Source organism: Camellia sinensis, chromosome 1, assembly GCF_055761805.1.
Source record: "Camellia sinensis isolate YWXY chromosome 1, ASM5576180v1, whole genome shotgun sequence".
NCBI classification, from domain to species: domain Eukaryota; kingdom Viridiplantae; phylum Streptophyta; class Magnoliopsida; order Ericales; family Theaceae; genus Camellia; species Camellia sinensis.
Genome location: NC_138961.1, coordinates 221,239,196 through 221,266,825, shown reverse-complemented (window position 1 = coordinate 221,266,825; position 27,630 = coordinate 221,239,196). Strand labels below are relative to the sequence as shown.

Here is a 27,630-nt window from a genome sequence, read left to right as displayed (position 1 = left end):
AAACATGTCCACGTGTAAAGTGGACACTTGTTGGTGCCGTGTGCGTGGATCGTGGTGTAAAGATAACGAAGATGAAAAAAAAGGGACAAATTACTAATAAGTGGTAATTTCAAAAATAATAATAATTATTATTATTAATATTTATTTTTGAATGCTTCTACTACAGTGAAATTTATCCAAAAAAAATAAAAAGGTAAATTATAAATATATCTCTTGAGTTTTTTAAAAAATATATATTTATTATAATTTTTAACATTATAAAATTTTTGTTAAAATTATTTAAAAAATGTTTCATCCATACAATTTATTTCACATAATTCCGCAATAATATGGTAAAAAATGGTAAATTAATGACTAATGCTCTTATACACTTTTATCTTCTCTCAAAATCTTTCAGCTAACTTTATCATGTCATTCTATAAGATTTGTGGGGAGGATTTTGTGTGTATGTAATATTTAAGGGTGTAAATCTAGCTCGGCTCATGTTGGATCTCGCGGACTTCCATCAAAATTCGGGTCAGGCCGAGCCAGTCCACGGGCCTAAAAATTAGGCCTAGGCCCAAGTCCAAGGGTATTCGGGTCTTAAGAGGCTGGCCCAGTGAGTCTGGGCTTGGCATCGGGCTTGGACAGGCCTGATAAATTTTTTTTTTTATCAAAATTTTATTATTTTTTATTAAAAAAAGCACTAGACCTTAGGTGGGCCGGGCCTTAAGCCGGTCAATGTACTAGGTCACAGGCCGGACTTCAAAATGATGGCTTAGGCCCAAGCCCAAAGGCTTGGACTATGCTTGGGCGCAGGCCTAAACGGGCTGGGCCCACCCCAAGCCGCTGGCAAGTTTCGGGCCGTCCACGGGTGACAGGTCATTTTTACACTCCTAGTAATACTACTGGTTTATTTGATATAATTAACAGAAAAAAATTTATTAACTATTCTGCAATATAACAACAAAATTATTTAAATTTTTAATTGAAATATATTTATAATATCATTAAAAACTATTAATAAAATAAATTATTTGTTATAAAATTAAAATTTTAAAAAATTAAAATAAAATTAAAATTATAAAAAGTATTTCATATTGCAAGCAAAACTCATAATGTGTTTGTAATTTATTCCAAAAATAAAAAATAAATAAAAGGGTAAATTATAAATACACTCCTAAAATTTACTTAAAATACAAATTATCCCTTGTGATTTAAAAAATTACAAACACATCATTGTCATAATTCTTTATTTAACAGAATTAATTAAAAAAATAAAATTCATAATTGTTGCATTATATAATAAAAAAATTACTTAAATTATTAATTAAAATATTTTTTTAACATTATTAAAAATTATTAATTATTTTTTTAATTTATTAGTAAAATAAATAATTTATTATGAAATTAGAAATATAATATCAAGAGATGAAATGTAAATTTCAAAATTATAAGGGTGATTGATAATTTAATTAAATTTTAAGAATGTGTTTGCAATTTATCCAAAATAAAAACCAAGAGCCACGCATGCCCTAACGTAGGAGAAATCTATGGTGGCGGCGCTGTCGTAATCCTCCACCCCACAAAAATCGAATACCCCTGACTGGTTGTTAGGTCCCAGTGTTAAGTGTAGCCGTCGACGACCGTTGATTTCTAGACGTGCTTTCCACGTTATAATCGCCGATTTGTTGACGATTCTCATGATCTCACCAAATAAAAAATATATATATATATATATATAAATATAAATAAAAAATATTCACTAGGTTTATTTTCAATTTTTTAAAAATATCATTCAGAAAATTATACTTTCTTATTTTTTATATTTTTATATTTTTATTGAATTTTTTTAATATTTTAAGTAATTTATTTAATTTTGTAGACACCTGACAAATACATTTAAAAAGTATATTTTTCGTGAATAAATTTTTTTAAAATTTACTAAATACAAAAAATATAAAAAAAATTACAAATTTTTTTAATTTTTAAAAATATTTTTCACAAATATTTTACTTTTTAGATACATCTAAATAAGGTTCATCTAAAAAAGTAAAAAAAATATTTCAAATTTTAAAAATATTCACTAAGAACAAAAAAAACACAAAAAACAAAAAATTCAGTTTTCAGAAAACTAAATTCAGAAAATTGAAACCAAACGCACTGATTAATGCTATTTGAATAATGAATTTATATAAAAATAGATAATAAATAATTTAATTTCTATTTCATTTAAATTTGTTACATTTTTTAAAATTTTTATCTAAATTTGTTATTTAAACACAGCCTAAATAAATTAGATGGCTGTAATATATCATCTCTTTTTTTGCTTTCATTAGTTTTGTAATAATTACTCTCAAGTATGGAAATCAACTATATCAGTGATGCAAAATAATAACAAAAAAATTAATGCTTGGTTATCATTTTTTAAAAACACTTTTCAGAAAATTTTAATTTCTTATTTTCGTGTTGTTTTGTTTTTACTGAATTTTTTAAATATTTTGAGCAATTTTTTTAATTTTTAGACATACCTAACATAAATATACCTAAAAAGTAAAAAAAATTGAAAAAAACCTTTTAAAAATTCACTAAATACCAAAAATACAAAAAAAAAATGAGAATTCAGTACATTTTTTGTATTTTTATGTATTTATTAATTTTTAAAAATATTTTTTCACAATTTTTTTACTTTTTAGATACATCTAAGTAAGGTGCATCTAAAAAAGTAAAAAAATTGTTTAAAATTTTAAAAATATTCACTAAAAACAAAAAAAATACGAAAACTAAAAAACTCAATTTTTAAAAAACTTAATTCAAAAAACGCAAACTAAACACACTGATATGTAGTTTTTTTTCAACAATTTTTTTTTTGTTATTAACTGATGTATTTTGTATTAATAAAATTTAAAAAATTAAAATAGGACACCATTCCAATAATATAATAAATGGAGGTGGGATTTAAAAAAATAATTTTAGTAACACTTTGTAAAGTGTGGGAAAAATTGAACTTATACGTAGATAGAATTGTAAATGAGTCAGTTGAATTGAATAATTTGTTTAAATTTAATTTAAAAACTTAACATGTTCAAATTTAACCTGTTTACATACATAATGAATATCTTTAGTGAGTTTTTAACACACAGAACACAAGTTGAATTTTTTTTTTTTGATCGTACAAGTTGAATTTGAGTAGTTTGGTTTGTTTGGAAAATGTTTGAGAGCTCTAGTGGAAGAGCTCTAGAGAGAGTTTTAGAGATAGATCCCACACGGTGATGTAATATTTTGGCTTGTGTGGTTTTTTTTTAGAATAATGTTTGAGAGTTCTAATGCAACTCTAATGATGTGAAGAGTATTCAAATGAAGGTGAAACCCACACTTCTCTCTCTATCCTTTATCTCTTCCACCTCACCAGAGTTTCATTTAAAACTTTAATATTAGAGGTATGTATCATTATTGTTTTTTTTTTTTTTTTTACTTATAGAGCTCATATTCTAGTTTTAGAGTTATTACTTCCCTGTTTGTTTTGCAGTCTAAATGTAGACAATCATTGGAATTTGATTTGTTTATCTTTTGAATCTTAAGTAAGTTTTAAATATGTTGATCACAAATATAAGGGTGATTTGATATGATTTAAATAAACTTTGCATATAGTTATACGTCTATATAAATTTTATTGAGTCAAATTTTAAAAATTAATCAAATTTAAAATAAATTAGTTTTAAATAAAAATTTAAGAGTAATGCTACATTTGTCACTTTATTATATCATTTTTAATGTAGCACCTCATGTGTAGACACATCATTTGACATAAATATGAGTAACGGAACCCATTATACCAATAATAGATTGACACATGTTACATTAAAAATTATAAAATAAAATAAAAAATGCAATAAGTATAACATTATTAAAATTTTAATAAGTTAAATATGAGTTGAGTTAGAACCCTTTGATTTGTTTTACCACGCTAATTAAATTGTCAGAGAGATAATCATGCAATGAAATTACCGTGCAAACTTTAATTTCCTTTTTTGTTTCCTTCTATGAATCAAAGGCACAAATGAAACTGGAAATGGTCTCAACATTTTAAAGACTAGTTAAATTGTAATTTTTTTTACAGCAGTGATTCAGACCATTAATTTTGGTGTTTTAATAGAATATTAATGACATGACAATGAATAAATAAAATAAAATAAAAACAAATCAAGACTAAAACATCACATCACTGTGAATGGAGCCCACTACCAACTCATTAGAGCTACATTTAGAGCTCAAAAATTAGAATTCCAAAGTATTTTTCTTTTTTTTAAGCTATTTTAGATGTGTTTTTCAAATGGAGTGTGAACCCACTAATTACTTGTTTCTTATATATATGTATATAATAATTAAATTAAGGCTCCCAATAATTTTTATTCTGGGTAGAAATTCACTATAGTTATATTATTATTATTACTAGTGAGGGGGTTGCGTGCAAAGCACGCTAACTGATGCCCATTAAAATGTCCATTAATAAAAGGAGATAATAATATAATTTTGTTAATAAATTTGGTATTTTGGATGAATGGATGAACCACAGATGGAAAAAATGAAATGGAATTAAATAAAAAACATTATGGACTATTAAATGTGACAACAAATGAGGGGAATCTTGCATTCATGTTACTTATTTGTATAAATCTGTAGATATGGGAGGAAGACAAGGACTTAGCATGCATTGTGGTCTACATCACACACATCGTATTATTATCTCCACACATCATAAGAATCAACACACATCATATTTTTTTGATTTTCAAAATAGTACTATAAAAATTAAGTTCCAACTATTCATGCAGGAAGAGAATAAGAGTTGTAGTAGTAAGTGGGTTAGTACCCATTATAAGTAATATTGGATAATTTACTTTCATGAGCAGTAAGAACCAAACCAAACCAAAAGTAATATTGAGTTGTGTCTAGCACATTGTAGTTTCAAACAGGCAACAACAAAAATATGTTACAAACCAAACCACTTGAGCCATACCAAATCAAACCAAAAATATGTCACATTGTAGTAACCTATTACAAAAATATTATAGTGTAGAGTGTTTTTCTAGAGAGATTTTGTAGAGGGTACACTTGTTGCGGCAGATATATGAGAAGCAGAAATTGTACCAACAGCAGCAGTTGAAATATCAGAAGCAACATTTGTACCAACAGTTGATGGAAATAGTTCTTTCTTTGCCTTGGGTTCTATTTGGATAGATTGTTGATGTGGTTTTGAAGCAAGAGTTATGATGGAGGGTTCTGCATCATCATTGTTCACTGATGTGATGACATGTTGAAGCATTACTTGTCCACGAAACTGATATTGGCGAGGCTTTAGTTGAATAATGTGATATTTTGGCACATTTAATTTTGGAAGGGCCTCATTTGAAACTTTTCCATCCTGCATAATATATGTAGAATATTTTTAAAATTAGGAAGAAAAATAGTGAATTTGAAGATGAAGCATGTTAATTTATTTGACCTGTGTTGTATGCTTCATTAGGTCAGTAGATGAAATTGAAAAGAACTTTTCTACATGATCCTGGAATATTGTTGCCATTATTGAACCTGAATTATCTTTGAGTTCAACTTGAAATTTGACTCTGTTTGTTTGTAGTAAGTTATATGTTAGTTTTATTAAATATAAAACATTAGTTATATTAAAAGGTGTAGGGTTAGTTTGTTGTTACCTCGGTTCTGCAATGACCTCTTTTTTTTTACAGTGGAAACAGTTGAAAACAGTTTGATATTTTGCATTTATGGATTTGTAACAATTGTTGCAGCTCATGTACCAAAAAGATTGATCAAGTGAGGTGATGGACATAGTTTCTTTGACCCAGTACATTTTCTAGTAACAGGTGATTAGCAATGGTTACTAATGATATATTTAAGATGCTTAAAGAGTAGAAGAATATGTATGAAGCTTACCGCATCTGGAGAAGATGGAATGCTGCTGATGGAAATGATTTTATCTACTTTAGGACTTGGAGTTGTGATGTTTCGAACATGAGTTTCAAGTGGCGAAGGTAAAGTTCTAATAACTTCTTCATTTTGGATGCACCTGCATCAATTTATTTTGATATTAGTGTTTGTGAGAAATTATTATTTGAGTTAAAGTATTTGAATTAGATGGTACCAATTGTGAAGTTGGTGTGCAGCTTTGAAGTTGGGGTTGAGCACAAAAGCTGATGTTGGTTTTGTTGATAATGATTGTCCTGTAAAAAATAAATTAAAAAAAATATGTTTTATATATTTTTAATATTTAGTATAATGTGGTAAGATTATAATTACCGCGAAACGATGAGACTTTAAGCCTGATTGCAATTAGAGTTGGAAATGATTGAGCAATGGCTTGCAATCTCTCTCCTTCATTAGTGACAAATTGACCCCACAAAGTTAAAACTATTGGCATTAACCTGCTACAATTAAGAGAATTTGTTAGTATTGAAATCAAGTTATACTAAACGCAGGTATACAAAATACTTACTCTTCATTAATGAGTACAATTTCTTGTGCAGTTGTGGTTCCATTTTCTGTTGTGATTGTTTTTGGTGGCTTAATTTGAATAACTGCTGCAAGAATATCTGTTATAGATACAAAAACAATAAGAGTATCTAATGAAAAAGTAACTTGATAATTATTTATGTTGATCTAAGAAAATTACCTATGGATGATGTTTCATTGCCAAGATGGTCAGAGAATTCATTGAATGGTACAAAGTGATATGTTGGGGCATTGTTATCTTCATTACTGTTTTCAACATCTCGAATAAGTGTGCTAGCAGTGATTGTCCATTGCCATTGCCATGATTGTGGTGTGATACGGTATTTTTCTTGTAGCAACTTGACAGCAGCATTTGAGACATAGTATGAGTTAAAAACTTTGAAGGTATCTTGGAATTGTTCTATTTGATCTTGATAAAGTATAGCTTGAACTTGTGTACCCTATACAAGTGGTATGTATAACAGAAGTTAATGAGGCAATGAATTATGTAATTATGAATTCAATGAAAAATGTTATTGTTAAGAACCTAAAAAATGAATATGGTAAATATGGTATGTATTATAAAACAAGAATTTGAAAGTGTAACCTCTGCATCAGCCAAAATGAGCCTTTGATATCTTGTTGAGCCTGTTTTTGGGATTCGTGGATTCCACTTTTCCAAAACACGAATCTTTGCTGTCCATTGTTTAGTTGTGCTAGTTATTTTCTTGATAGGTGTTATTTCTTCATTCATCCTGCAAAATTTGTTGTAAGAAACAATTTAACAAGAACTTAATACAACGATAATAGATAATTATAATAAATACAAATAAAATAAAAATTACACTACATAAGAGGAAATTTACCAAAAATTTACAACAAAAAAATGAATTATATACAGCCTGCAAGTGTTAGTAGTTCTTCATAAACAACATTTTTTGTGGTATTGTTATCCAAAGCATGTTGATTTGTTGGCGGAATGAGAACTTTAACATCTGCAGCAGTTGTAGCTCGTGATAGAGCAACATAAAGTTGTCCATGGGAGAATACTGGCTCTCGTAGGTAAAGACCTACTTTTTGTAATGTTTGGCCTTGCGCTTTATTTATTGTCATGGCAAAACATAACTTTACTGGGAATTGTGTTCTAGTAAACTGAACTGGGTATTTTTGATGATCTGAGGGTTGCAATGGTATTCGTGGTATGAAAACCATTTGTCCTTTCCGATCCCCAACAGCAATTTCAGCACAAATGATGAAATCTTTGAGATCTCGACAAATAAGTCGCGTTCCATTGCACAAGCCTATTGAAGGATCTATGTTTCTTAAAGTCATGATCGGACTATTGATTTTCAATTCTAAATGATGAGGTGGGAGACCATTTGGTTCAAGAGAATTCAAGAAGTCTTCATATTGTCCTTGATCATTTGGATCGATTGTCTTGTCGATGCTTGTATATAATCTACCTTTTGTTGGGAATTGTTTGATCAACAAAGCATTTATTTCTTGTACACAATCATTTTTTGGAGTGAGCACAACAGAATTAATCATTGAAATTGGATCTTCTGAGTAGTTCTTGAGATTTGGAAAGACAGTTTGAATCAAGTCTTTGATAGAATTTTCAGCATTTGAAAAATTGTTAGAAATTATCATAGATGCTGGTATTTTGATTTTGTTTTGATCATTGACCGATTCAGATCTATTGCCAATGCGCAATAAGTAATTACTGAAACAAGGATCATGCCTTGCTCGTATATTTTCAGTCAACTTTATTTTCTCAATAGATTTCCATAATTCTGAATTGACCAAGCTAGCATCAATTGAATCATATTTTGTTCCTTTGGGAATGACTGGTGGTATTTGTCGAAAATCACCACCCAAAACTACAACTTTGCCTCCAAAGAGTAACTCTGACTCATTGATATCCTTCAGCATATCATTTAATGCCTCAATGTTTTGCCTCTTGGCCATGGGTGCCTCATCCCAAATGATTAGTTTTGCAGTTCTCAAAAGATTTGCAAGCCTAGTTTGTTTACCTATGTTGCAAGATTTATATGTATCAACATCTATAGGTATTTTGAAACGAGAATGGGCTGTGCGGCCTCCTGGGAGAATAGAAGCTGCTACTCCAGATGTTGCTGTTGCAAGAGCAATGTAATTCTTGGATCTAATTGCTGCCAACAATGCCTTGTATAAAAAGGTCTTACCAGTGCCTCCAGGACCATCTATGAAAAAACACCCTTGATTTCCTGAGAAGACCCTATTTAAGATTTTGTCAAATGCTACTTTTTGTTCCGAGGATAATAGAGAGATAGACTGGTAATCAGCTTTAGAAACAATAATATTCATTTCTTCTTCAATTTCACGACAAGTCTCTTGATTATTAGATGAGAGCATGTTGTCAGAGCAAATATTGAAATCTTTGATATCTTTGCCCATTGATTGAAGAGTTGAATTGATGCTCTGTAGAACTTTTTTGAAAATTTCTTGTTTTGAAAGATTTGTTGTTTTGGCATAATCCTCTGCCATGTAGTCTTTGAATTTTTCCCACAACTGCTTTGGATTATTAGGAGCACAATGAATGAGAATGGTTGCAAACAATCTTCTTAGAGAGTAAGGCATTTGGTAAGAGATTGCTTCCTCCAAGCATTGTTCAAGATTGTTGTCTGATTGTAAGAGACCATAGAGAAGGGCAGCTTCTCGAAAAGTTTTTGCTTTTCTTCCATTTATGGTTCTCAAGGATTCAAATGATGTAGGGCCTCTGATGTTGTTTAGAAGTAACCTAAGGTAATATCTTTCACCTTGTGCAAGATGTGCTGTGACAATGCGCCCAATAACATTGCCCTTTTTTCGCTCAGTCCACATTCTATCTTGTTGCCACCAAACAAAATGTTCAGGGAATTCCTTATATAAATATTTTCCAAGCTTCGCCTTCTCATTTGACTTGTTCATTAAAAAGAATTCAGTCAACATTGTTTTCGAACGGATGGGATCATTTAACACAGAATTTAGGTCATCTGAAGGATTGAAAGTAACAAATTGTTGGTGTTCAAGGTGGATTTGAAGATGGAATACTGATGGGTATATGTCATTCAAAGAGAATGCATAAATTCTCCACATTGCCTCTGGAGGTGAAATCCATCTTGCGGACTGAAATTGTTGGATTTCATCTATGATTTCTGATTGATTTTCTTGAACAATATGGAATGCAATTTTATCATGGCCTTTGTAAATATACTTGTACAAATATTTGACAGCTTTGATTGTTGAACAAATTTCCACATTAATGTGGCAATCATATTTGGCAAGAAGATATGGATTGTACGGAACTACCCAACGGTTATCCAAAATTTGCCCTCTGATTTTCACTTGATTACCATCAGCACGACGCTTGTATATTGGGTATGAGTCTTTGGAAGATCTTGTTATAGGTTCAAAATTTTTGGGATAATGATTTTTACATTTTCCATTCTTCATGCAAATGTTGTTTGGATTCATTTCACCACAAGGTCCATGCATCATGTGTTTCACCACCATAGAAAACAAATGAGGATGTTTTTTTTGATCAGGAAGTTCAGCAGATACGATTGAATCATAAGTATCAGGAGATAAAGGCTTTTGTCCAGGTGCTAGAATTAACAATAGATGCATATGTGGAAGACCTCTCTTTTGAAATTCAATGACGTAAACATATGCAATGACTTTCCCAAAGATTTGATGTTTTATGATGTCATCCTTCAGTTGTTCCATTTTTGCTCTAAAAACGCGAGAGGTTAAATCTGGTCTATTTTGAGCTTCTTCATTAGGTCCTAACTCAGCTTTAATCTCTGGCCATGCTGGATTACAAGTCATTGTAAGAAAGATATCAGGTTTTCCAAATCGCTGGACCAAAGCCATTGCATCAACATATCGATGTCTAAGATCTCTTGGACTACCTATGAATGACGGTGGTAGTATAACCCTGTGACCAATCTTTGAACCTCTACCTTCACCCGTTGTGACACTGTCTATGATTCCTTGATACAAATCAGCCCTAATTTCTCTTTGTTTGTTTCGAAAGAATTGAAGTCTAGATGTTTCAATCTTGACATACATATCAACACAATACTGCTGAAAGAGACGACCAGAGCGGAGTAAGATTGAAGAATCATTGGGTCGTATTTGAAGCTTGTAGCAGTAGTATTCACGACAAGAAATGGTAGTTTTCTTATTCTTTTGTTTCTGAAACACTGAAATAAATTTTTTTTTAGTTAGGAGTAAATAATTTTTAATACTATTTAATTGATAAGGAGAGGATTTATTTACCTTGGGCTTCTTTTATGAGAAGGTTTGAAGCAGTATTAGCTTGATGAACACTAAGAATAGTTTGTTGATGGCATGTGATTTTTGTTTGGTTTTTGTCAACTCTCTCAATACCATAATGCCATCCAAATTCACCATATGGAAATAACAATGGATATTGTAATGGGTCATAACATCCAAAATACCATTGAACTTTTTCACTATGACCAGAAATTTGATGAACAACAATATCTCTTGAGATTTCTTTGGTTAAGACATCATTTTCAGACCAAATTGCTGCCACTTGTGAGGTTGAAGGTTGATTGTAGACTCTCTGATCTAATGATACATCAGATCTAATAATAATTTATACAGAGTTCAAAGGATCTATGTGTTCTAATCTCCTGAAGAAGATTGAATATGGATTTAGATGTGAAATCTTTATGAGCCTTTCAAGAATAACAGGATTTAGCTTTTCGGAAGATTTCATTCTGTTTTGGATTTCATGATCAGTGTCATAAAAGTAGAGCTGTAGATGACTAAGATTTTCATCAGAAGATGTAAGCTCATTAATGAAGTGATAAACTTGACCTTGTATCCTGAATGTATAGATTCCTTTATTTCTCCGACACAATTCCTTGTCATATTTGACTCCAAAAGATGTGAAAGCAAAGCAATTGTTATATGTTCGAACATACGTACGAAATTCTTTTGCTTCCTCAGAGTTAGAAGTATATAACCAGTCAAGTTCTGGAGGACAGTTACTGGAAACCAAAGAGACTTGTCCACCCATACAACAAAAGCTATTAGGCTCAAGGTAAAACTTTTTCGCACCACAGAAGTTGCAAGGTCTTTGTAGTGGTAAGATAGCAGGTTGAGTTGGAATGCCGTCTGTTTTTTTGTTAGAAGCCTTCCATATTCGCGAACTACAATTTTCTATGAAGTGGAAGATATAATTTTGTTATTTAGAAAGTTAAGAAAAGAAATTAATTTGTAAAGAATTTAAATTTAGAATCAACCTGCATCAGGTTTTGAGCAATGATTTGTTCCGGAAGTGGAACCTATGAAAATTAATGTGTTAATGTTAGATTTGTTGCTATAATTCTATTAGATGATTTATATAAAAAGAATAAGATTCAAACCTTTTTCATAAATACCGAAATAACTTATGTGGGATTTCCCTCTGTTGTCATGACATGTAACAAAGCCAGTTTGAATAGTTGAAACATGATTTCCTAATAAAAATAAGAAGAAAAAGAAAGAAACTAAATGAAATGTTTATCATATGATTTTAAAATTACTATGTTATTATGTAATCACGTTCAATATTTTTTGTTATCAGTTACCTATATGCAATTGTTGCTGATTTGAGTTGCTTCCTTGAATCAATAAATCTCTATTTTTTGTTGACGATGTGCGTTTCCTTTTTTTATCTTGACGAAAGTCTATGGAATGTACCAATAATTCATATGGCAAATATGTTAGATTTACAAGAGATGATATTTTTAAGCTAAGATTAGTAGTAAGATAACTAATCTTGATTTAAATCTAATGTTGATTTAAAGGAAAAATTAATACCAATAGAGTTTTCAGCTTGCGAAAGTAGATATTGTTTCTTTTTGGCATATGCCTCTCGCAGTCTCCTATTTTTTTCAAGTCTTTGTTTTTCTGTAAGCAGAGGAATAAAGTATATATGTAAAAAGTTAGTATTTTAATGTTCTTTTCTTTTATATAAGTTATGGGTAAATATGTGTAGAACAAATGTTTGAACAGAAGTTAAAAGTTTTAAAGTAAGTTGTTTTGTACTTTTAACCAAAGATTGATCGGCATCTTCCTGATCGGCACATAATCTTCGTTTTCGCATTTTTTGCGTTGCACAACTACATACTAAAACTACATAAAAGAAGTTTATTTTTGTATTAGTAGAATGAATGGATTGTATTGAGCTATGTCTTATGTTGAACAATACTATTTATGTGGAAAAACATTAAATGGTACTGATTGACACATTTATATCATAATATTCTAAAGATAAATAAATTAAAGAATGATAATTATTTGGAATATAACATGCAAAAAAATTATGAAAGGAACAAATTTTTAATTGTAGCTAAACAGTTAAAGCAAAGAGAACCTGGCAAAGCTCAGTTAACTTGGTAGAAGAGTGTGGAATTGTGACTACTGCAGATAGAAAAAGAAAGGTAGTTTAGAAATTGAAAATAGCCAAATGGTTTGGATTGGACAGAAATCAAAAGATTGATATTTAAATTAAAGAAATTTATTTCTATACTAATGCTCAAATAGTGGATATTTTTTTTAATTGTCCTTTATAATTATTAATAATACTGTAAAAATGAAATTTTCAATTTTAAAGAAAAGCAAAAATCATTTTTTAGCAAACAATAGTTATGGAAAAAAAAAAAGTAACATTTTATTTTAAGGATTTGTAAGAGAAATTTACAGAAGTTTAATATGTGTTTTTATTTTATATGAAGTAATTTTAAAAAAATAGTTTTACTTTGAAAATTAGGATTAAATGCTAGAATCAATGAATAAATCATTGAATAAAAAAGTATATGCTGGTATAGTTTCCTTGATTTGGTGAAAATTTTATTTCTCTGTTGATTTTATACAAGTTTGATTAAAGGATTTGACCTCATTTTCACAAAAAAAATCATCAAATTTTGGGGTTTGGTGAAGAATTGAAGATGCTGTAAACAGTTAAAAATTAAAGAGTAATAAATATAAATGAGAACTTACAATTCAATGCTGAATACTGCAAAAGAAGAGCTGCTTCGAATTTGCTTTGTAAGTAGTAAGGACAAACTCCATTTGTAGCAGAAGTGATTCGAGCAACTGTGAACAAGTTCTGATTGTATTTCCTTGTTAAATATGAATATAATAAGACAAATAGGACTGTGTATGGTAGTGATCATGACAGATGTATGGCATAGATGTAAATTGGTGAATTTTTTATTTTTAGTTTTATTTAGCTAAGGGATTTCTTTAAAAGTAAAAGGGTAAAAATGTAAAATAACAATTATTGATATCAACCCTAGAGATAAAGATCTTTAATCCAGAAATTGATTGGACATATATTTAATGCAAAAATCAACATAAAAAAAAAATATATTTTTGTGAAAGTATAATGATAAAAAAGTGAGGCAATTAGAGATTAATTTTATTTTGACATCACTCAAACTTTTAGTATATACTATAAATGTGATTTAAATATAAATTTATAAATAAAAATCAAATATTTAAATATAAAAAAATTGATGCCAAAAAAAAGTTGTTGACATGTAAACAATTAAATAAAATGTATATTTGAATAATTTATTATTGTTTATAACTTAAAATCTGAACATCTAATTTTATTCAGAAATTTATATTTAAATACCATTTATGATGTTTATTTAGAATTTGTATGGTGTGGAAATAAAATTCCGTAAGTGAAGATGATTAATTTGTGAATTGATTTGACATTTATTTTAATGCAAAAATTACTAATAAGAGGAGTATATTTCACTTGTATCACAAAACAATAATAAATTATTCAAATATACATTTTATTTAATTGTTTACATGTCAACAACTTTTTTTTGGCATCAATTTTTTTATATTTAAATATTTGATTTTTATTCAGAAATTTATATTTAAATACCATTTATGATGTTTATTTAGAATTTGTATGGTGTGGAAATAAAATTCCGTAAGTGAAGATGATTAATTTGTGAATTGATTTGACATTTATTTTAATGCAAAAATTAGTAATAAGAGGAGTATATTTCACTTGTATCACAAAATTATGAAGATTGTCCTTCTATGAAAATAAATAAAGGGGTAAAATAATGAAAGGTCTGGATAAGTATGAAATTTGTCTAAAAATATAATGGTAAAAAAAATCAAATAATAATTTGAGAGAGTCAAACATTTTAAGTGGAGATGATCAATTCATAAATTGATTGACACATTTAATGGAAAACCCAGCAGTAAAATTGCTGGATTTCACCTTTGGCTACCATGGAAAGGATTTGACACAGTAAAAAAATTAATAATTAATGTCCATTTATTGATTGAACACCAAATGGACAATGCAACATGATAAATACTATATTTTTATTTAATATATAAAGATAAATATTGTGGTTTATACAAATTGTAATGTATATATAAACAACAATTAAAAATAATAATTTGGTTGTGCATTTTGTTAATATAAGTATTAACATTTAATTTAATGCATAAATTTAATTAATTGTTTTTTTGGGGGTATATATTTGATTAAAATTTATCTTATTTATTTGCTGTTGGATATTTTATATTTTTAAAACTAAAACAGTCAAATAGCAAGGTTTAATTTAATGTATACTCTCATTTTATAAATATTATATATTTGGTGCAAATTAACGATGGTATAGCAATAACTCACTGCTCAAACCCTCGGAAAAAAACATAGCATAGCCAAAATGAGACAATATCACATGCAAATCAATAGGAATTTTAATAATATGTTAATCTAAGAAAAAACAAATTAAGCACATTAAATCTAGAAGGAAAATTTATATGCACTAAACTTAGCACAGGGTATGAGCACCTTAATAAAAGGTAACACTGTACTTGAGAAAGTTTAAATGCAATTGAAGTAGGAGAATATTAGAAGAAGAAAAAAACATAAATACAAATAGAAGAAAAATAAAGAATGCATACAAAAAAGTAGTACAACTTTTTACATGTGCATAAATATAAAAGCCAACAACTATAACTGCTTAAAATATTTGAAAATTATGTTTGGATCTTTATAACAAGCACACTGAACAACATGAAATATATATCTATATATAAAGAACTACATAATACAAAAATCTAAGATAAAACTAAGATGAAGCACTACTTTCATCATAACGCAACTCAAATTCAGAACCATCATATCTCTTTATAAATTCTTCTTTTTTTTAGCAATATCTTCTGAGATCTTTTTTTCATATTCAATAAGTAGCTCTAGCTTTGGGTATTCGGTGAGTAGAGCCGGCAGAGTTCTAGTTGATGCCTTGTTATAATAGATCTCCTCCCTCTTAAACCGTCGAAAGAATTCCTCGATTTCTTGTTTTAACTGAACAAATTCATTGATAGGTTCACTTGATATGGATGGCTTGGAAATCTCAGAACAATCGGGATTAAGGGCAACATGAGTTGTTGATTGATTAGTTGATGGAGAAAATGCAACCTTTTGCTTGCTATTGCCTCCAGTAAGAGGCCATGAACGACCTTTCATATTTAATATATGATTGCTGGAAGCAAGATAAAATAATAAACAAAAGAGGCAAATATGAATATTTTGAAAAAACAGTTAAAAATATAACAAATTTAAATAGACAACATTCACGTTAGTTTTTAACATTATGTGTTTTCAACCAACACATTTTAATGAATATGAATACAATTCAAAGGCAACAAGTTTATCAAAGAATATTTCTTTGATAAACAATTCGAAAGAAAAAAGAAAAAAGAAGAAAGAAAAAAGGAAAAGATAAACAATTCATTCCTATGTTTGGTTATACACTTTGAAATACACATTCATTCCTATGTTCTAAGCACATTCATTCAAGTTTTTATCAAAACCAGTAAACCAATGTAACCGCCCATTAACAGTCCCAACTATAACCCATTAAACTGCCCAACATCTCATAATTTTAGACCAAACCACCGATCTAAAGAATTTGGATATAATAAAAATAATTTTACAATATACATAATTCATCTCATATCCTAAACATATTGTATTTCATTATATCCAAATCCAATATGGACAACTAAACAAGGCCTATATGGCTAGAACCAACCAAGCAATAAAGTAATCCAGTTTACAACTTAATTATTGGACTACAATTAACTACAAAACAAAGTTAACAATGCAATTAATCCAAAATAATGTTGGCACTGTTGACATTGTCTGTAGTGCTACTGATCAATTAATCTAAAAAAACAAATGAATTTGTGATTATTGATCAACTAATCCGGAGACACAAGTGAATTTGTGATTTTTGACAATTTAGGATCACGTAAGTTTTGGTGGGTATTTCATTTATAAATTGACTGGATAATTAATTATACACATCATATTTTAGACTTACTTCAATCTTTATTTTTTTGAAATATCACTAACTTGGTTGTTATTGTGTGACTTAGGAGGATTTCCTTTGGACTTTTCTAACTGTTGAAGTGAGGACACTACATATTGTGCAGAAGCAAGCTACAAGCACACACTTCTTATACACCCACATTTTTATGTTACATAAACTGATGATATATATATGGTCCACTATAAAAACAAAAACAAAAAAAAATACTTATTCTAATATTATATTACATGACAAAGGCATGGATGCGGTTTTTAAGGTGTATCCTCTTTTTTTCATTTATTTTTCCCCCTTTTTTCAAAGTCAATTGATTGACTTTGTGAAGCCGTAAGACAGAGAGAGAGTCTAATGTTTGTTTATGCTATGCCTCTTTTCTTCATTATACTTAATTTGTCTAAACCAGCAGCTTTGTTTGATAATGTAGACTGAAGGAGTCTTTGTTTTATTGTATTTGCAATGAACAAGCTCAGTTCGAATTGGAAAAAGTGTGCAACTGCTTCTGTGTGCTTCTCTGATATTTGCAGTGTATATTTATTTGATTTATTATGTCTTTGCTCTGATTCTCAATTTGTCTGGATTGAACAATTGTGCACCACAAAACTTAGATCAAGAGAATGTCATGCTCATGGGAAATGAGTTTTGGTTTCTCTGAGGTACTCTATTAAAAGTAACATACATTTTATTGAATAAAACTTTTTACCTTTTAAGTACTTTTCATCCTTCCGAGTACATAGAGTTGACTAATCAAAATTTTGCTAGGTTTGATAAAGATGTTTGAAACAATTAGTTTTGGTTGCTTCAATATGAACCTCCTGTTTTGGTGGGTATTGTATGTTATTTATCTTTGCGTTTTCTTACCATGTGCACTAAGTTTAATTTCTTTGACCTTACTAAAAAGGATGTATATCAGAACTGTAAGGTTTATTATATTTTTTTTCCCAAACTGTTAAGGAGGTTAGTGTAATTTACCTTATGTTCTATTTATCTTCAATTTCATGATGCTTTTCTTAAATTTTGCTTATACAGATCTCGTAGTTGTTCATTATATGTGCTATAAGATGCTTTGGTTTGATCTTTTAATGAAGCTAAGTTGAGCTCCATTGCTAGAGGGTGGAGTTTAGCGGCACAAAATAGTGATGTTTATTCTCTAAAACTTGTAGATTTTATTTGTAAATTTTTATGGATTTCTTATGTAGTAAAACTTTTGAATTTTGTGTGGAGAAAGAATCAATAGCTAAATTTTGTGATTTAGGAATTTCTGCAGCTTTTCTCCACTTTTAAGCCCCACACCTCTTCCCCCCAACTACCTGGATCTCACAAGTGAATCAAAAGTTCGATCTACATTAAATCCTCACTTGAATTGCACCATTGGCTTTCTAATGAATTTTCCATTGCTGTGTGGGTGTTGCTCAATTTTGAAGTACAATAAAAAGGTTTTTGCTAAGCTGTTTTTGCGGTTAAATTAAAAATTTGACATGTTGTGTTCAGTTCATTTGGGTATTGTGATTGTGGATTCCTATTTGGTTTCGTAATGAATTTTGCAATACCCTTATCATTTTTAAGAATTGTCAAGTATAATAAAGCCTTCTATAACATTCTATGATTGGAGATTAATGGGTTCAATTACACTTTTGTCTTTATGATTAATACGCTTTTGTTTTTATGTGGGTTTTGCTCAATTTTGAAGTACAATAAAAAACTTTTATGGCATTAGAAAGGGGAAAAGAAAAGAAAAAAGGGGGTTTTAACATTTGATTAATGGGCAACCCAAAAAAGGGGAAAAGAAAAGAAAAAAGGGGGAAAAGATGAGAGGAAGCAACGGCGTAGATGTAGGGAAGAAAGGGGGAACTCCAGACAACCCACATAGTTCTCTTAACTCGAAGTTTGGTTGTACATTGGATAGATAAGAAAAATTAAAACAAAAGTGCAATTGTGAAATTACACCAAATGTTTTGGAGTTGATCATTCGAAATGCAAACATTTGTATAATTTATTCAATGCAGTTTTTGTTTTGTCTAAGTTGAAATAATGGACATATGATGCTTGAGATCATTATAACAATTATCTAAAACATGATGTTTGCAAATTATCAAGTAACAATTTACCTTTAATTTATGGTTTCAGAAATTATGATAGCTAAATATTGGAAGGTACTTACCTTGATCTTGTTAATCCTATGTATTTGACAAACTATATTGTTGTAACAAAATCTATTATTTCCCTGCAATAGAGACCGATAAAGTGTAATCTTAGCCTACAACAACTCTCTTAAATCGCATATTTGTGCACACATAACCAGAGAAAGAAGAAATGCATATCGATGTCTACATGATTGCTATTATACACCTACAATTTGTTTATTAAATGCTACACAAATGAAAAAAAAAAAAATATAAAGCAAGTAACAAAATCTACTAAAGGTAAGAGAGGAAATTATAAAATTTATTGCAAACTCACAATACAAAGAAATATGAAACCACTAAATATGAAGCAAACCATTGGCGAAGACTCCAATGGCTATGTGTAGTTTTCCTCATATTTCTATTTAACCCTCTATAGTGGCCTAAGGCATTGACCCCCAATCAAATTGAAACTTGATTCATGCTAATGTGGTAAAATTCTCTTTTATGAATGAAACTCAAACAAAAGTCATTCCAAACCCCCCCCCCCCAAAAAAAAGCAATCAAGAAAAAGATTGGACCTTTAACCATTCAAATCAACATTTAAAAGTGATCTTAACAAATAGTTTAGGTTTATTGAACTTTTGACACAGATGATATATTTTTCAATTTAATCAAAGGAATAAAAAAGCAATACAAAGGTAGACCATAATAAAAAAATAAAAAATAAAATGAAAAGAATGTAATGTCAAAAGGGCGTTGTAAGCTTTGCAACCAAAAAGCAGTTGGCGCTAATGATTTACACAGTTAATTTGATCATGTGTTAGATTAGTAATCAAACTAAAGTATCCTGGGTAAACGATGCTACTTTAAATACATTCTTGGCTAATGTTGTTAATCAAAAGAAAAGGGAAGAAGAATGGAACATTATACTCTAACTAAGCATCAAGCAACATACTGTAGTTTAGGTATAAATGAAACTTTATGAAGTTTGATTTAGGCAGTAAGATTTAAAAAGTAGGAAAAAAAGAAACACAAACACCCATTGAAAAATTGATATTCATGAGTAACTAAAATCAATAAAATAAGTTCTTAACTAATATTACATAACACCTAATCTTCCAGATTACAAACACCCATAAGTCATGATCAAACACAAAAATAAAAAGCTAAGCCAGAAATAAGAAAAATTAAATTTTGATAATAAAACAAACAAAAAAAATGAAGCAAACCATTGGCGAAGACTCCAATGGCTATGTGTAGTTTTCCTCACATTTCTATTTAACCCTCTATAGTGGCCTCAGGCATTGACCCCCAATCAAATTAAAACTTGATTCATGCTAATGTGGTAAAATTCTCTTTTATGAATGAAACTCAAACAAAAGTCATTCCAACCCCCCCCCCCCCAAAAAAAAAGCAATCAAGAAAAAAGATTGGACCTTTAACCATTCAAATCAACATTTAAAAGTGATCTTAACAAATAGTTTAGGTTTATTGAACTTTTGACACAGATGATATATTTTTCAATTTAATCAAAGGAATAAAAAAGCAATACAAAGGTAGACCATAATAAAAAAATAAAAAATAAAATGAAAAGAATGTAATGTCAAAAGGGCGTTGTAAGCTTTGCAACCAAAAAGCAATTGGCGCTAATGATTTACACAGTTAATTTGATCATGTGTTAGATTAGTAAGCAAACTAAAGTATTCTGGGTAGACGATGCTACTTTAAATACATTCTTGGCTAATGTTGTTAATCAAAAGAAAAGGGAAGGAGAATGGAACATTATACTCTAACTAAGCATCAAGCAACATACTGTAGTTTAGGTATAAATGAAACTTTATGAAGTTTGATTTAGGCAGTAAGATTTAAAAAGTAGGAAAAAAAGAAACACAAACACCCATTGAAAAATTGATATTCATGAGTAACTAAAATCAATAAAATAAGTTCTTAACTAATATTACATAACACCTAATCTTCCAGATTACAAACACCCATAAGTCATGATCAAACACAAAAATAAAAAGCTAAGCCAGAGATAAGAAAAATTAAATTTTGATAATAAAACAAACAGAAAAAAAATCCAACCAAAATGCTTTTAAGTAATTAGGCCAATTCACAAATTTTCCAAAATAATTGAATTGCATCAAATCAAAATGCAAAAGCAAGAAAGAAATTAGCTCACACAAAATTATTTCCTGCAATATCCACAAGTGAATTTCAAATGAATATATATATATATATATATATATATGTATATTCACATAATTTATTACAATGATTACATAATAACACATTATCTACACTATATATATATATACAATTTTTCATTTTTTATTTGTAAATTCTTAAGTAATACTCATCTCTCTCTCTAGACACAAACACAGTCACTGATGGGTCGAAACACTATATAAATAGATAAAACACATATATAGTGAAAGACATTAAGGTACGATGGCAATGGTGAGGAGTTTTAATTATTACGTTACAATTTTTTGATTAATATCATAATTTAAAGACATTATAAATATATATAATTAAGAAAAATTATAAACATATATAAAATTCATCATACAAAAAAAAACTTGACAAGAATGATATGGTAATGTCATTATTATAAATAAATCAATTTTCAATAGTGGCCTCCTGAAATCTACTTTTTCGTTTTAAGTGGATTTTTTTTTTCTCCATCTAAAAACTCTCATTTTGCCAAGTGAATTTTTTTCTCTATAAAAAAAACATTACATGATAAATTGTACAAGCATTATACTAAGCAATGGTAAATTGTACAAGCTGTAGGGACCAAGGCTAATTTTCTTATAAGAAAAATTCAACGTGAATATTGAAACTATAAATCAGATATTTTTGAGACATATTTTTGTTAATACCATCTCAAGATTTCACATAAATAATAATATAGATAGATATTATGATCCACTGAAAATAATGTCATAGTCGAAACAGTTTTCAAATGCTCATTGGCATCCCACAAACTTGGAGAAGGGAGGATGCTCCTCTCTTGAGAACACTCCATCAGAGCTTGAAACTCCCCAAAAGTTGCGCACAACTCTAGAGAACCCAACCAGAAGACATCTCAATAAATTCAACAATTATAAAAATTCTAAGGAAATCCACAGTTTTCAAAACTGATCTTTATTAGCCACATTTAATTTCAATACATAACAAAAACTCTCAATTTCTACCTTCTAGGGTTTGAATAAAAATGAAAAAAATTAAATTAAATTAACTAATGAGAAAGAAAAAGAACACGGAACCAAAGAAAATTAAAACAACAATAAAATTGAAACCCTAATGAAAAACAAGAAGCCACAAAATATACACACATACACACAGTAAACATCATGCAAACAATAATAAAAAGAACAAAACCCCAACTAATTAACAGAACCAAAGAAAATTAAAACACTTTACAAACCCTAACTGGATCAAAAGGAACCTAAAATCGAAATACCTAACATTCTTCATGTATGTCTTTACCTTAATAGAAGCTTGTGTCGTATTCTTCCATCCTTGGGCTCAATTTTCGTTTGATTCGCTGCTGAACACTATGAATACCCACAAAATCAAACAAATCGGCACCACAGAGGAGACCTCATCGGCGGTCGCCAAAGGAGAAAGGAAGGAGGAGATCGGTGAGAGGAGAGAGGAGGGAGGAGATCGGTGAGAGCAGGTAGGAGGTGAGATCGGTGAGATCGGTGAGGGAATGGGGGTTCTCTGTACAGAGTGCAGAGAAGAGAGTTATAAACAGCTGTAAGTAATTTGAGGTATTTTTCCATCAATACCCTTGCATCCAAAAAAGAAAAGTTATAAAGTACAAGGTTAAAATTGACTTTTCAACTATTACAAAACATTGTTCATATTTGGCTGAAATTACTGTTCATGTTGCATCGGTGCTTTATATATATTGTATAGATATAGATATCTCATTAATCATTAAATAAAGGATTCGGCAAAGAGCATCTTTTCTTTCATTGTATGGTAGGACTGAGTAAGAAATCCGTAAAATTCGTAATTCGATCTAGTCTAGTCTAATCTAATCCAATTCAGTAGGTTTGGATTGGTTTTTTGAATCCGTGGTTCGGTTCCGGATTGAAAAATTAAAAATCCGTAATTCACGGATTGGTTCCAGATTGAACCCCATGGTTCCGGATTTAAACCGATCCGGACCGTATACAAATAGTCTATATTTTTATTATACACCCCCATGCATAGTATCTTATCTTATTTCATATAAAAGTTAAATCCAAACCTAAACTTGCATAATATCTTCTTTTATTACTTTTGTTTGCTAGTTTTTAGTGTTAATTTGTAATGGTCTAAATACTTATAGTGAAACTAGTTTTCTTATGGTTGTTTAAATTCTAGAACAGTTTGTCGCTATTATAAAAAGACATATTGCTATTGTGAAACTAATATGGTGCTATATTTATATTTTTATGAAATTAAAGTGTTATATATATATTTTTGTTATTTAATTATGTAAATCCGTGATCTTAAACCGATCCAATCCGTGTTTAAATGGATTGGTTCGGATTGGTTCCATGATTTAAACGGATTGGATTGGTTCCAATTTTTCAAGATCCGTAAATAACGGATTGGTCCTGGTTTTACTCCACTCCGGTCCAATCCGGACCATGCTCACCCCTATTGTATAGTATTAATTCAAATTTAAATGATGATAACTATAGTTTATTGGGTTTATTCACCTCTATGGAGATGTGGTTTGGAAATACTCTTGGATCCTATAGGACGTTCCTGATCCTCATATTGCTACATGAAAAAGGATGAACACTCCGATCGGGGGTGTCGGAATTAGCATTTCGATAGACAAGTTAGTATATGCTCTCCAGTTTACTTCTATCTCAAGTTTTTACTTAATCTATTCTCACATATTTTTCTTTGGTTGATGTTGTTTTATTTATATTCGCCTCTAGGCCCTAGGGTCGGGCCCACTCTTAATCATTCGAATGATTACTTATTCGCGTGTGCCGGTATATACTCGGATCATAATAGAGCCGAATTGCCTTTGGCCCGTTCAAATTGGTTTTCCTTAGTATAACCGATATTCGGCCCCCACAATTGCCCCATAAATATCCGACTAACATCACCTAGACAGCATGTTTGGTTCTAGGTATGGGAAGTAAAAAATACGGCACTTGTGCTCCTTTCAATACTGAAGTGTCAGAACATTAGTGTTTTGCAAATTATTACGATTTCCCGCTACTTCGTACACGTCATTCATTTAATACGATTTGAAACCGTGTAGTCTCTTTGGATATTTTTTTTGAATATACAAGGCTCTTTGGTTGCCCCTCAGCATCTCTTTCATTTCGCCTTTGCAACTTTCATCCGTCCCCCATTGATTTCTCTGCACCTTGTAAGTTCTTCCCCTTTTCATTCCAACTCCTATTTCCCTGTTTTTTTCTCTCTCTCTTTTTTGTTTGTTTGTTTGTTTGTTTATATTACCTTCTATTTTGACTTGAATGACGAAACATTTGAAAGCCCTTCTTTCTGCGGATCGTGTTGCCGCTTTTCGATGTCATTTTTCCATTTCAGATGACGTCCATCTGTCACTTGTGGCAGACAGCATGGTTGACATTGAGAGGGCTGATGCAAGTATGATCATCTTTCCCCTCTTATCAATCGCTGAGAGCGGAGTTCATTTCCCTCTTCACCCGTTTTTAAGGGTCGTCATTCGTTATTGGGGTCTTCTCCCATAGCAGCCCAACGCAAATTTTTACAATATCATAACGGGGATAGCAGAATTGAATCGCCGACTTAGGATTAATCTAGAAATCCCTACTATTCGGCATTGTTATGCCTTGGCGAAATCCTCTGGTCGGCAGAGGCGTTATTTTCTCAGGGCCAAGGACACAGATCACCATCTGGTGACTATGCTTGCCAGCTCTGGTAAGCGTGTTGACGATGTCGTGGTCGTTGTCCAAGGCAACTAGGAATTCGCCGAAGGCGAAGATCGCCTAGATCCTATTCCTAGACAAAAAGGCAAACTAGGTGGCCGTATAGTCCCCTATGTGTATTTGTTGTACATTTACGTGACTTAGATTCCATGAGCTTACCGTTTCATTTGTGCAGGTAACGATTTGAAAAAAGTTATTGTTTCGGCCGACGATGCTGTACTTGGGCAAATCAAAACCACGCTCCAGTTCTTCGGCCGTCCAAACCTTCAAAAGCAAGGGAGGGCTGCCCACGTCCTTCCGAGATATGAGCCAACTTACGCTACCTTTTCGGCCGCTGACCACATTCTGATTCCAAAAGGCGAACAGCAGCTTACAGTGCTTATATTCCTAAACTTTAAAAATCTTAGGGTGATTGGTCTTGAAGCTTCAGATTCAAAGCCAGTCGACAAACAAATAGCCGAAGAAGTCTTTGAACAGCCGAATCAGTCCAACTTGGACTGATTCGATAGTCTCGGGGATGAGGTTGACGTGGCTCTAAATTTGGCCTTTAAGGAAGCCGGCTTCAACCCTCCATCCACTTCAGGCCGAGTAGACGTCTCGTTAGAAGACGATATTTTCACCGATTTAGGAGACCTTTCTGGCACATATCCTGAGAACATGGCTGGGGAGTCACTCGCGTAAATGGCTAGGAGAAAAAACGCCGAGATGATGGCTACCCGGAGGAAGGCCGAAGCCAACCGATCTGAACCACTACCACATGTTACTGAGTCTTCTCCGCCTGTTCTTGTTGAAGAAACGACGCAGATTGTTACGACTAAAACGGAGTAAATTGTTCTCGATCAACCGGACAATCTAGAGATCGAGCACATGGGGAAAAAAAGTTCCGCCGAGCACGAAGCCAACTCTTCAGAGAACCTCACTGATAAACGGCCGCACATAAAGGAGTCGGACTTGGTTGTGCCGTTTATCATACAACCAAGGATAAAGAACGTGTCGGTTGCTTCTGATGCATTGGCTGTGAAAGACGCTGTTGTGGCCTTAAGCGTGGCTTTTTCAATTTCTCTGCCGATTGACAGAGCAATCTTTTGCGCAGAGCCGGATATGATGTCCATAGCATTAGTCGCTCAATCAGCGATATTGGTATATGACTTGAGTTGTTTGCAGTTTTGTGTCCTTTTTTATGCCAGCTATTTTATTAATTCCTTGTTTTATAGGCGGCGGGCAGAATAGCTGAGATTAGCTACCGTCAACATGACGCTATCGAACAAATCGGCTTTCTCACAGCCAAAGTTAAAAATGAAAAGAGTAAAGCTACGGAGGCCTCTCTCAGAGTTGAGTCCAAGGCAATCAAAGTGGCAGAAGAGTGAGCAAGGGCCAATGCCGAGGCAGAAAAAGCCAAGAGTTCTGATCAACTCAGGTTGGCCGCCGAAGAAAGGGCGAATGCGAGTGATGAAGCGCTCAAGTTAGCCAAGGAGGTGATTGCCAAACTGGAGGCCAATTTGGAAGCATCGAAGAAGGCAAAGGAAATCGCTGACTCCGAGATCTCTAAAGCGTTCCAAGTCGGTGAGAATGCCGCCTTAGAAAAATACGTGGAGGAAGTACCCAAGTTCGAGAATCGGGGCTTCAAACACGGCTGGCTTAAAGCCCTTGCTGCCGCTAATGCGACATTGGAGCAGCCGATTCCATACGAGCAGCTGGAGGTTGAGCCGCTGGAGTTTGACCCCGAAGATTGACTAGGGTTAATGTAATTTTGCTTTTTGTTTGGTATCTTGTGTGTGCAGTTTTTGTAGATTTTTGTTTATTTGTTTTGGTTAGAAGTTAAATGTAGGATAATTTTCATATGTAAAATGATGATTTTTTGTACTCAATTTATTAATGAAAATTGTCTTTCCGTCTGTCTGTAACATGTGCTAGTTAATGGCCAAGTAGGATGATGTAAATTTCTAAGTATATTAATGAGTAAATTAATTCGGCAATGAAATAATTGGTTGGGCCGAATAGATTAATGAATCTACCCTTACCCCAGCTGATTAATGAACGAAACCGCTAAATATCGGTAGTTCATAGGTTGGTAGGGGCACATTAACTTGTCGGCACAAAGCTTTGAGATTTAGGCAAATAGATTAATGAATCTGCCCTTACCCTAGCTGATTAATGAACGGAACTGCCGAATATTGGTAGTTCATGGATTGGTTCGGGCACACTAACTTATTGGCGCAAAGCTTTGAGAGTTAGCCAAACAGATTAACGAATCTGCCCTTGCTCCAGCTGATTAATGAACAGAACCGCCGAATATCAATGGTTCATGGATTGGCTGGGGCACACTAACTTATCGACGCAAAGCTTTGAGATTTAGACGAATAGATTAATGAATCTGCCCTTGCCCCAATTGATTAATGAACGGAATCGTTGAATATCGGTAATTCATGGATTGGCTGGGGCACACAAACTTTTCGGTACGAAGTATTGAAGAGATCGCTTTGGGAACACTACACCCATAATTAATAAATGAGGTAGGGATTGTGTGCGCGTAGGTTCTATTTTTGTGTTCAAATTCAACATATTTTGAGAGGGAAAAGAGCGTTGTGTCGAACTAGGCTAGACAAATTTGGATGTTAAGAAGACTATTTTTCAACAACAGATGGGAGGGTAGGACACTGGATGAAC

At 31.4% G+C, this 27,630-nt stretch overlaps 2 protein-coding genes and 1 long non-coding RNA gene across 7 annotated transcripts; all 3 read right to left on the bottom strand.

Moving 5' to 3' along the window:
* Positions 1-4,760: 4,760 nt before the first annotated feature.
* Positions 4,761-13,803, bottom strand: LOC114290673 (replication protein A 70 kDa DNA-binding subunit B). 5 transcript variants are annotated; one of them, XM_082895891.1, is made up of 9 exons: positions 13,525-13,803; positions 12,899-12,945; positions 7,094-7,241; positions 6,668-6,947; positions 6,491-6,572; positions 6,295-6,422; positions 6,140-6,218; positions 5,932-6,064; positions 4,761-5,404 (listed from the first exon to the last, which is right to left on the bottom strand). In XM_082895891.1, the coding sequence occupies exons 3-9, from the start codon at positions 7,238-7,240 to the stop codon at positions 5,069-5,071; spliced, it is 1,185 nt and encodes a 394-aa protein (XP_082752017.1). In that variant the 5' UTR covers position 7,241; positions 12,899-12,945; positions 13,525-13,803; the 3' UTR covers positions 4,761-5,068. The 5 variants fall into 5 exon arrangements, with proteins under 5 accessions (XP_082752017.1, XP_082752018.1, XP_082752007.1 ...); XM_082895892.1 differs by having other exon boundaries at positions 4,791-5,404; positions 6,295-6,419; positions 13,525-13,801; XM_082895881.1 differs by having other exon boundaries at positions 4,816-5,404; positions 6,491-6,587; positions 13,525-13,800.
* On the bottom strand, positions 7,378-11,557 carry LOC114290674 (uncharacterized). The gene is made up of 3 exons (XM_082919860.1): positions 11,214-11,557; positions 10,789-11,120; positions 7,378-10,712 (listed from the first exon to the last, which is right to left on the bottom strand). Exons 1-3 carry the CDS (start codon positions 11,555-11,557, stop codon positions 7,378-7,380), a joined length of 4,011 nt encoding a protein of 1,336 aa, XP_082775986.1.
* A 1,646-nt stretch (positions 13,804-15,449) lies between the features above and the next one.
* LOC114308949 (uncharacterized) lies at positions 15,450-22,664 on the bottom strand. Its single transcript, XR_003645641.2, has 3 exons — positions 22,523-22,664; positions 19,063-19,125; positions 15,450-16,055 (listed from the first exon to the last, which is right to left on the bottom strand). It is a non-coding gene; the product is annotated as an uncharacterized LOC114308949 (long non-coding RNA).
* Positions 22,665-27,630: the final 4,966 nt, after the last annotated feature.

Excerpts from the sequence above, each read along its gene's own strand:
- LOC114290673 (XM_082895881.1), bottom strand. The coding sequence starts at position 7,240 with ATGAATGAAGAAATAACACCTATCAAGAAAATAACTAGCACAACTAAA. Across the intron at positions 6,423-6,490 it reads ATTGTACTCATTAATGAAGA|CAGGTTAATGCCAATAGTTT; the intron begins GTAAGTATTTTG and ends TCTTAATTGTAG. Across the intron at positions 5,405-5,931 it reads TTCCATCTTCTCCAGATGCG|GATGGAAAAGTTTCAAATGA; the intron begins GTAAGCTTCATA and ends TATATTATGCAG.
- LOC114290674 (XM_082919860.1), bottom strand. The coding sequence starts at position 11,557 with ATGGGTGGACAAGTCTCTTTGGTTTCCAGTAACTGTCCTCCAGAACTT. Across the intron at positions 11,121-11,213 it reads AATCCTGTTATTCTTGAAAG|ATCTGATGTATCATTAGATC; the intron begins GCTCATAAAGAT and ends AATTATTATTAG. Across the intron at positions 10,713-10,788 it reads TCTCATAAAAGAAGCCCAAG|TGTTTCAGAAACAAAAGAAT; the intron begins GTAAATAAATCC and ends AATTTATTTCAG.